The 11,220-nt window shown below is 38.0% G+C and overlaps 1 protein-coding gene across 1 annotated transcript in view; it reads right to left on the bottom strand.

Moving 5' to 3' along the window:
- Window positions 1-5,650: 5,650 nt before the first annotated feature.
- TAF2 (TATA-box binding protein associated factor 2) overlaps window positions 5,651-11,220 on the bottom strand; it is a 62,737-nt gene continuing 57,167 nt past the window's right edge. The window contains exon 25 of the mRNA XM_059836194.1: window positions 5,651-6,693. Within this exon, the coding sequence (XP_059692177.1) occupies window positions 6,428-6,693 (266 nt within the window). The 3' untranslated portion in view covers window positions 5,651-6,427. The remainder of the gene's footprint in view (window positions 6,694-11,220) is intronic.

Below are 11,220 nucleotides of genomic sequence, written 5' to 3'. Positions count from 1 at the left end.
GCCTTAGGAAGGTGAGTGATAGAACTGATGTGAGACCTTTAATCTCTCCAAGTCTCTCTTCGCTGTGGTGACAGACCATCTCACTCCCTCCTCTTCCTTCCTCCCTGCCTCCAGTTTTGCACCGTACAGAAAAACTACCAATTAAGAGACTAAAAATAGCAAAACAATAACACACTGTCAACAACTTTCATGACCACCATATCAACTTGAAAAGCTGTACTCAAGTATTTCCAAAACTTCGAAAAAGCCTTTGTCCCCCATATGCTTCAATTCCACTCCTGGATGGGAGATGAGCTATGAAAAGACCAATGTCTTTTCTATAGTGCCGAAGTTTAAGGCATTAAAAATCTTGAAAGATTTAGCAAAATAAGTGACTAGAAGCTCAGCAGAGCCAGTAGTGTAAGGTAAAACAGGTCCAGGACTGCTTCTACAGGTGCTGTAGCTGGGTGCTGAAGACTGTGGCCACCTTTCCATTGCTCTCACAGCGTCCCCTGGGGTCCCACGCTGAAACCCATACCCAGGCAGACACAGCAAGGCTTGGCACAAGCCGTTCCGGCACCCACGAGAAACAGAGGGTTACTCACACAAATTCAAACAGCTTTTAAATCGTGAGCGAGTTTGACTCATCCCTCCTTTTCCTGGAAAGGTGAGGAACAGGTAACTTCCAGAAGAGACTTTTTTTCCTGAAATAAGTTTTTGAAAAGGGGAAGAGTCAATCAGGTCTTGAAATGTTCTTTCATTCCTAATGTGCTTTCAAACTTTTTCCTTCTTTTTAGGGCATATTTTCATTTAGAAGTTTTATCAGTTACTTACATTTTACAGTATGATTTATTTATAGGAACATTTAGAAAATGAAAAGTGCATTTTCAGAATGAAATGCTTCATATTAACACTCTTCTGAAATTCAGTTCTGTGGATAAAAGCAAAATAGAATGAAATAAAATAGACTAAAATAAAAAAAGAATAAAAATAATTAAAAACCCCCTATTTGACCTGAAATGACCTTTGGAGTAATTGTTAAAGAGCGTTTCATTTGCCCTTTATTGTTGAGACCATTCCCTTTTTAACACAGTAAAGAAAAAAATAACTGCCAGTCACGTAAGCTCATCTCACTCCAGCCTTCCAAAATTTCCAAAATGAACCTGATGCAAAACATTCACTCAACCAATTTGCAACAAAATTAAGACTCCCAAAGAGCCGCAGATGTAAAAACTTGAATTCACCCTATCGTATTGTTTTCTCCGAGTGAAGTCACAAGGAGCTGTGGAGCCAAACGAACCAGCTGCTGCTCCCAACGAGGGTTTTGCTCCTACTCGCACCTCCCTCCCTCCCTCTCCCCACTCCACCCTCGGCTCCACAAGCCGTGCATCAGCCTCGCTGCCTGCTCAGCCTCTGCCCAAAGGTTTCAGCTCGCTAATGCAGCAAGAATGAGCCCGATTTCGTTCGCAGGTTAGAGCGTTGTATCGGGCCCCAGAAGAGCCTGGTTAGCACCCAGAAAGTCCAACGTGGGACTGTGGGGTCAGGAGCTAGCGGGAGAAATAGCTCCTTGCTGCAGTGGTGGCAAGCTGCTAGATCAGCCCAAAGCATAGCTCTGCGGTTTCACTTTTACTCAGAAATGAAAAAAATTAGCTAAATAGGCTTTCAAATTTTGCTGTTACTTTATGATGTTTACCACAAAAATATTCATGCTTTTCTTCCTACGCACCATACTAGGTGAAGTATGCTTCAATCAAATACAAAGTCTTTCTAATGAAATCATGACTTACCTACATCAAGAAAGGTCATGAACATTGCAGATTTATCTATCTGGACAAAAATGGTAATAAGAGAAAACCTTTGAAATGCGTTTAGCAAAACTATATTTAGGATGTCAGGTGACTATGGACATTGCAGATTTAGCTGGACAAAAATGATAATAAAAGAAAACCTTGGAAATGCGTTTAGCAAAACTATATTTAGGCTATCAGGTGACTATGGAATAACACAGACTTTATATATTAGCTGCCATGGCTTAATGTGTGTGCAAACACTCATATATTATTATTGCCATTTAAATTATAAAAGCAGGAAACAAATATATATCTTATGAATAATACATACTTTTATACATGTATATAAATATATAAAAGTTTTGCATGAGATTTAATTATATTTACCGTATTTTAAGGGCCCTAGTGCAATACTGATGCTGCATTAAAAATCAGGTTCCTAATTTTCTGTGGCATAAGTGTCTTAAGGAACTAAAAATATTGACATGACTAAAAATTCCTTGTATTAAAATTTACATAAATTATCAGGTTTCTGTGAATATGAAACCAACTAAAACTAACAGTTTTTATATCCTTAAAAGCTAAGCAGTGTAAGGATACCTTGTGACCATTGATACAAACCCTAACGCCAGCTGGAGTGCTTCAGGGGACTGCGCAGTTTATGGTAGAAAGATGGTATCTGCTCACCCAAGAACTCAAAGAAGTTGCATCCTGCTGTCCTTCCTCCACAGCACCAGGACAGACCGACAGGGCCTGGTAGCGAACCAATCAAAGCTGAAAGGTGTGCTTACTTGGACACCTAAGGAAAGAAGCTATAACCTAATTAGAGACTTCAGCCTGCCTACAAATCTAAGAGATGCAGAAGTTACTTCGTGGACACTTTATAATTATGCTGAAAAATAAAGAAAAGAAACAAGATAAAGGAAAAGTCTGCATTAAAAATGCATATAGGTCTTTTAATATTACATACTTTCCCTACGCTTATGTGCATTATAATGTTTATAATGAACAAAACAAAGGAATTCATGTTAAAAACTGAGATGTCAAAATAAATTCTCCAGACTTTGACCTCTTTGCACATTTTCAGGAACATATACATTTCTAATTTATATGCGTAGTGTGTATTCTTCCAGTATTTGGATACTACCCCACCTAAATCAAATATTTCTCCTTTTGTTTCAAGGAGAGTGCACTATAAACTCAAGTTTTAACCAAAATGAGAACCCAAACCAAAATCAACTGCATAGGTTACAGCCAGCCTACGAGGTTTGAAGGTGGCAAGGATAAAGAGCTTAGTCCACCATGCAAATACAGAGTTTTAACTTGAATTGATGTCAGGTTATAATTTTGAAACAGTCATCGATTTTTCAGTACAAGAAAAACCCAAGTTAAACTGCAATCGGTAAGATCTTCGGCAGGCAAGGACCTCTGTTTCCTAAGACGCCCACAAGTGGCCATCACATCCAGGGAGCCATCGCGGTAATTTCACCGACAAAAAAGGAAGATCAAAGAATCCATGAAAACGAACTACAGCAACAAGGTCCACGCACTGAGGCAGGGCAAAGCATCCCATAAACATCCCCTGCAGATGTTTGCCAATCTGCTGCTTACAACCTACAAGAAAAAAGCTTTCACGTCATCATTAGGTGCCTGTTAGACTATTTTCCATCTTAACGTTCAAAAAAAATATTTTTTCTTGCAAATAAAGCTAATCCTTTCCTTCCCACAGGAAATATCAAGAACAACTGATAAACATTGTCATAGCAATATTTTAGGTATTAGAAGGGAGAGTTGCTACCTCAGACTTCTTTTATTGTAGGCTGGGAATACTCAGTTCCCTTTACTTTTTTTTTTTATATGTGATGTTATCTATTGTTTCCATTTAGGGGAATTTGCCCACCTATTTCTTCAAATGTGTTCCCCAAAATCACTGGCACTTGATAGAATAACTCCTTTCACATTGTATATAAAAAATTCCTGCTAATCCTTAAGTGAGTTTTCCTTTTAGCAATCGTATCACATTGCTCAACTCTGTGCAACCCGATGCTTTCCTTTTTTCCTCACTGTATCTTGCAAGATGGGGGGAGCGGCTTGCTTTCATGCACTTCATTTTCCCCTCAAGTTCAGTATTTCACATTCATTCCTACTGAATTTTAGCTTGCTGCTTTTGGATCACCTGTGCAATCTGCCTAATTATTCTGGCTTCTGAGCACACCTACCAGTCTGTGAGCACTGCCCGTCCATGAAGTAACCCCTGCAGACCCCAAACTTACTTTGTATTCCATCAAACACGTTAATGGATATTCTGAACCAGGGCCATGACATAACCTCAGAAATTGCACCGGAAAAGTATTTTTTAGATTTTTTTCCCTCCAATTTTCTAGTAATGGTGTCTTTACCATATTTCCTTAGCATACAGACACTTAAAGTCATACAGCCAAATACGACGCTAGAATTACCATGTTACAGCTCTCCCTCAGTTCTGTGCCCGTATCACTGAACAATTCGTTTCCCCTCAGCGTAAGAGTGTAAATCCATGTCTCCAAAAGTAGAAACTACACCAGCCTAAATTATCCATGACCTCATTTTTAAAACATAAATGCATCTGCCTTCGCTCTCCCAAACAATGCCAGCTTTCATTGCTTATTAGCCCAGGTCTCCCACAAACACCTTTGGCACAGTTACCTCACTCCTTAGCCAAGGGAAAAAACACCTATAAATATTTCCATCAAGGTATTATTATAGCTTTCCAACCTCTCCCTGTGATTCACAGTTCATGATGCTAACGTAACAGCTTGCTGGCTCAAGAGAGGTGGCAAGCTGAGCTGTGCACACGGCTGGTCTACCCAACACATGCCCCGTACTTCATTCTACCCACACTTAGGTGTTTTCCTGTTCCTGTTGCACCTTTAGCTCATCTAAGCTGTAAGAGCTTGCAGTTGTTGTTAGAGAGGAAATGAATCACACCAAGGTGGGCTTCACCCAGTGCAAAGAGCTGCTGGCGTGGTAGCAGATGGGAACCACATCCCACAAGGAGAGAGGCTGCGATGCTTCCCAGGTCCATCACATCCGAATTCAGCCCAAACATTTCTTAACATGTGTTCTGAGTACAACAATTAGCACAACTATCCATGCAGTATTAAAGGGATATGGTGTTTGAATAATAAAATAAGTATATGTGTATTACAAAATACCTGAGTCTATCATCTTTCCATTCTACAGATAATTTGGTATTAGAAAAACTACAGGATTCAACAGCAGGTATATAATATAAAAGTATTTATTAACTTTCATGAAACAGAATATGGCTTAAAAAGAATCTTCTTGGGTCCCTGTTGAACTTTCTCTCTTTGTCCTAAGAAGGAGAATCAGTCTCTCACAGGAATTTGGGAAAATTTTTTAAGAAAATATTTAACCCAAATACAACCATCTTCTAGAAAGCCAAATGTGAAGTGAGCTTCGGGCAACAGAAGTCAACCAGTACATGGAAATAACCCCTCTGCCTCTACATACAAATAAAGAAAATAAAAAGTGGCAGAGATTATTTATCTCTATTATCAAAACTTCTAAAACCTTAAGTTTTTAAATAAAACATTTGCTGTGTGTAAATAGTACACTGCATAAAACACAGCTGAAGAAATTGAAATGTATCCATCATCTAAAGTCCCAGACCTAGCTTAATCTACTACTGCATTTCTCCTGTGGATTCATGAGCTGGTCGTACAGAATGCTTCCAAAAAAACCACCCTTCAGCAGGAGGAAACATGTATTTTTCAATCTTTTAATTTCTAAGCTTTTCAAAAATATTTTTTTAATTTTAGCAAAGCCATCTTTTAAAAGCATATTCCAATGTCAAGCTTGAAGAAAAAATTCTGCCTCTGTCAAAATAATTTGCAAACTTTATTGGATTTTTAAAAGCCTGATTACAGGACAAAACATGCATTAAGCATTTTGCTAAAATTCCAAAAACATAATTGCAGCATGTCATTATATTCTTCAAAGGGTCATGTCCATAATAAATACCTGCAGCTTAAAAGCAGCTTGGAATTTTTTAAGAGTTTTAGTATCTATCTGAAAAAGGCAAATGTTCCATATACTGTTCTTAAAATTCTAACATTACATTGCAATGGTTAAAGCAAGAAACAGCTCAGTTGAAAACTACAGAAAATCCCTGTCTTCTCAGGAGGTCTACACTTGGTTATACAATACTGCTCTGGAAACAGCACTTCACCAAAGCTCTGGCAATTGACTTCTGTTTAAAACATACTCTGCCTCGTAACATTCTTCAAAGGATTAAAACATAATTGATTCTGGCAGTACACATGGTCAGCATGATGTGCAGGGGGTTGCCAGTGGACATGGGGCCCTTACATAAAGGGCTGTTTTCTTTGTTTAAAATGGAAAAAAGAGTGGGAGGTGTGGAGAACAGTGAAATACAAAATGACTCAGAATCATAAAACATATTTTTTGAATCAGATTATTTCAACAACCGCATATGCAAATAGAAGGCTTCAAACGAGGACGGTGGCAGAGCTTCTGAATTGCTAAGGCAATTCACATATTCTTATTTCCATAAAAAAGATAGAGGCTATAGTTATATACATCCTTCTAAGTATTCAGAGAATATTGCAAGTTGAACTCCAGAGAAGCCATCAGTATCAGTCTGAAAGTGACGGGGAACGGATTGATCGTGCACTGGCTGGACTGTTGGAGAAAGCAAAGGGATCCTTTTCCTTTTCTTTATTATCATGTTTATGTTTATGTTTATGCTTATGCTTGTGTTTCTTCTTCTTTTTCTTGTGCTCATGGTGGTGATGGTGATGATGATCACTATGTTTTGAGGAGTTGGGTTCTTTACTAAACACAGAGAGTGGAGCTGCTGAGACAGGGTGCATGTTCATCTCACCCAAAGATTGTTCCTTACCTAGAAGAAATTGATATAATGAGATTCATAAATGTTTAACTTGTATAGTTTTCAAACTTAAGAAATTCTGAGGTATTAGATCAAATCTACATTATCATTGAAACATGCAAACACAGAATCTGTTACTACACTTGTACCGTCAGCTTTCTGTTTTTTTCAGAAAAGGTTCTGAACATGCCACTAGCATTCCCATACTACTGGCAATTTTTACAGAGGAACTCCTTCCTCCCTCAAAAGTATCCATGTATCCCAGGCAATTAGGAATTATAAAGAGCTAACAAACTGCAAGTTATACTAGCTTCCAGAAATTCATTATTAAACAGAGTAAGAAGGCCACTATGCAATGAATAATGAAAATACAACTGCGTATGAAAAGTATCGTATAAAGTGCAGGACTGGCATACATTAAAGTGCAGTTTTGGGACGTGAACTCCTTTTAGTCAGGAGCTAAAGCTCTCTGCAAGAACATACAAACCTCTTGATACTGAAAAAAAGAATTAAGTTGCTTTTTCCAAAAATTGTATCTTACAACCAATTAAGCCTATTTGAAAGTTTATACAAAGTTTTGTTCCTAAACAAAAAACTAATTCCAATAAAGACAATTACACCATTTTTATTAGTATATATTTCACAAATACACTAGAACTACTTACATATTGAGTAAGCCTGGTCTCTGAATCTGAGGAGAGAAAATCTGACCCATGACCTCTCAACTCCTGAACCACCACCTCATTCTCTCTTTGGCTCATTTAATATTTCATTATTTCACGCAAAAATGCAATAGCTTCAATAGCAGGGATTAAAGGACAATACTCTAAGAATAACGTTGTTAACGAGCGGAAACACTTGGAAGGTAGGAAGACTCGAATTCCTCTAGGCAGATATTGAATCAAATCACTCACATTGCAAGAATGTGCTTTAACTACTAGACAAATGTGGAAAAGCACCATCGGATTTTTGAAGGCAACTACTCCTTTAAGTTTTACTTAGAATGGATTTTCTTCACAGTTGCTTTACATGTTTTGTGGGTTTTTTTTTTGCTCCAGTTTTTGCGAAAATATCCCTGTTAAATCACAAGGAATTACGTTATATACTTTGTAATTATTTTTTTCTGTATATTTGAAAATGGTGGTTTTTTCCAGTACATCTTTTTGGCTGGTTGGTTGGTTTTGTATCTTTAAAGGCAAGAATGATTTGTCTATGGTAATGATTCCTGGAAATCTGAAAAGCCAGCTCCCTGTAGTATGACAAACAGGCATTGAGAAAGATTTCCATGCAATCTTCCTACCCGTATCCAAAAGATTAAGAACTGATTCAATCAAGCACATATATAGGAAAGTTTCTAGACAGTACAGCTGTTCTGGCTTTTGTTTGTTTTTAAATATGGCTGGAAATAACAAAATCTACATCTGTAAGCAGTGTTTAGAAGTCAAAATAGAAATACAAAACATTTTTACAGTGAGGATAATCAATGACTTACTATGGGACATGGTGGAATCTCTATTGCTTAAAGTCTTAAACAGCAAAAGCGATGTCTTCTAGAAATATGTTTGGGCTTGACCACAAGATGTGAATATGGTGCAATATAAAATTTTGCTGATGTTACAAAGGAGGCTAGACTAGACTACAATAGTTTCCTACGGACTTAAAATCTCTAGTATGGAAGTATTTAAAAAACTTTAATTTTTATTTCATCAGAACTATGCAGTAGTAAGTTCATGTTATCAATACAAAGATTTATTGTTAGAACTCACAATGACTTTATGTATATTACGGCAAATAGAAGATAAGCACACAAATTCAAACTTCCACTTTCTGACTTCCATGCACAGTTACTACAACTTTTTTACATTGTTACCTGGAGCAGTTCTCAACAATGCAGACAGGATGCAAGTATACTGTATTTGATGCAAAAAGATACAGGATCGCTTCGCAATTTAACAATTTCTAACTATATTTTTCTTAAGGAACTCCCACCTGTACTTAAATCTATCCCCATAACCTGAGTTCATTCCCCTAGAGCGTATAGCTTTTAGACAAGTAAGAAAATTTTCTTTAGCAGCTGCAAGGATGCAAAACCAGCCATGAAACAGAAGACAGAACGGTGGAAAAAGGAGCATATCTGACTTGGGCCATTAGAAAAGGAGGCTGTACCTCAGAAAACTAAAGCACACAGTATTTGACACCATTAAACTAGGCTACACCAGTCAAAGGTAAACTGTGGCAGTGACACAAACACAGCATCTAGTAACACAGGTCGTGGCAAAAAGCCTGAAGACGACCAATCAGTGTTCATCCACAAAAGATGTACAAAAGATTATCCAAGGTATGGAACACATTCTCACATGTTCTCAAGCTACAGGCACATGGTACATTAAAATATACAGGGCAAACTAAGGTCAACTTGAAAGAAAACAAAAAAACCCCACACATCACACAAACCCTTAAAACTTCACAGCTCCAATAGATCCCAATTGTGAAGTTATTTTTATATGGAAACTGAACCTGCAAGTCTAGACACTACATTTGTAACAACCTCAAACCAAAGCTATGCCTCCGAGCTTTAAGAATTTTAACCCAGTATAATTGGTATAAGGACATGGGCTTAAGTCTGCAGGGATGATGTAGCAGTAGTGCCAAGTGCCAGTTAAGACCAAGGATGCAATCAAACAGACTTTCTTGACTCTGTTGCACTACCTGCCACTTGTGCAAATTTCCTGCTCTTTACTGAACTACCAGCTCTGCTAAGGCAACAGTCTGCGTTATCACTTCTTCACTTATTTCAGGTAGGTTATTAAAAAAATCTACTATTTAAAGCAGTTAAACACCATTGACTGGAGCAAGCTCAGGAGCAAATACAACAGTAGCTTAAACCAACAGGACTGAAGGGGTGGTGATGAGCACCTAGAAACTGAAAAAGGCAGGAAGATCTTCAGGAAAGGGAAAAATGGGATCCAACCGCAACTCAAAGGCTACTGATGCTTAAGGAGACAGTCAACATTGGTAATCTGGCACAAATGTCAATAAGAGATGAAAGAATTTCATTACAAAAATCTAGTTTTACTGAGCCAGTAGTAAGAGTGCACATGCATTTTCTTCATAGAGGTCAATAACAGCTATAGTCTCTTGGTTTTTTAAATGCAAAAATAACAACTATCCAGAAAATTTCCTCATGCTGTTAAAGAGTGCTTTGAAATCAGGAATCAAATATACTGATCCTGGACGACAGCTCAGAAAGGAGGTATGCAGACTACTGAACTCAGTTGTCTGTAAAATAGACAGACCTGTAAAAGCTCTATAAGAAAATTTTACACATTTGTAACTGTAAAATTCACCATTAAACTTGAACAACACTTTTTCTTCATTGAATTCTTTTTAATTAATATCTACTTAAAGCCCTGCCAGGACCTTGCCAAACTAGGAAAGCAAGGCTATATAGGAATTACTTTACAGGGCATTAATATCATCCTCATATCAACAAGGGTAGCAGGACTGCTGCAAGGAGGCACGGAGCACTCCCTGTTCCTGCAGGGAACCCACTTCCTCCTGGCAGAGAGAGCAAGACTGGAACCCGGGTTTCTGAAATCACAGAAACACACAGTAAGTGGAGGGCGAGCTCAGGAGCTCGCTTCTGAAGTGGTTAGTAGCATTCCTTGGAAGAAAACACACATACATGTGTCTATCCACTTGGACCTCCTTTTGTTTGGGATGTGGAGATTCCAATGTAATTATTGGCTTCGCAGTGTTCCAGCTAGCTGGGTAGGTGTTTAAAATTAGACAGGATTACTATCCCATGGGAGAAAGATCAAAAACTGTGCGCACACCTTGTCACAGGGACTGACACAAATGCTGCAGATATCATGAGAGAGAATAAAATATGAAAACACAGATCTTGTAGTTTAGTTTTAGAATGACAGGGGTTTAGATCTTGATAAGCTTTAAAGTAACGTTTTCTGTCATAATAAAAATCGCTGTCAGATAATTATAACATCCTGTTCATCAATTGTCTAGGGTAAGTTTTTTTGGTTTTAAGAATCATTGGTGCATGAACACTCAACAATGTTGCTGGGTACAGTGTTTTACCTATTTTACTCTTATTTTGTATTGAACCTTTACAATTTGGAAACGTGTAACCTGAGACTTTAACAGGCCAACAAGCTTTCATAAGATCTTCCATATGGTCTCTCCTGTATTTCTGATTTTGTGTGAAGAGGGTGGGACACCACAGACTTAGAGTTTCTGTTTCTTTGCATGTATAATCTATTTAAAATAGCTGGCTTATGTAGGACTTTTCCAAATTGACACTTGTTAAAAGTGACCCCTTTTGCACCCTGATTTATTAAATGTCAGAGAGGAAGAAACCATCTTCACAAATCACAGCAAAGAGTAAGGCCCATAGGTCCAGTGTTTCAGCTGAGGACAGGTGGGTGCTCCAGAACCTGACACCAACCACCTCTCGGAAGAAGGGAACACCAACACAAGCATCTGAGCACTTAATACTTTTCTCCCAGAACCCAAAGAAAGCTT

Source organism: Gavia stellata, chromosome 3, assembly GCF_030936135.1.
Source record: "Gavia stellata isolate bGavSte3 chromosome 3, bGavSte3.hap2, whole genome shotgun sequence".
In the NCBI taxonomy this organism is placed as follows: Eukaryota; Metazoa; Chordata; class Aves; order Gaviiformes; family Gaviidae; genus Gavia; species Gavia stellata.
The sequence above is the reverse complement of the archived record's forward strand: the minus strand, read 5'-3'. Positions and strand labels throughout refer to the sequence as shown.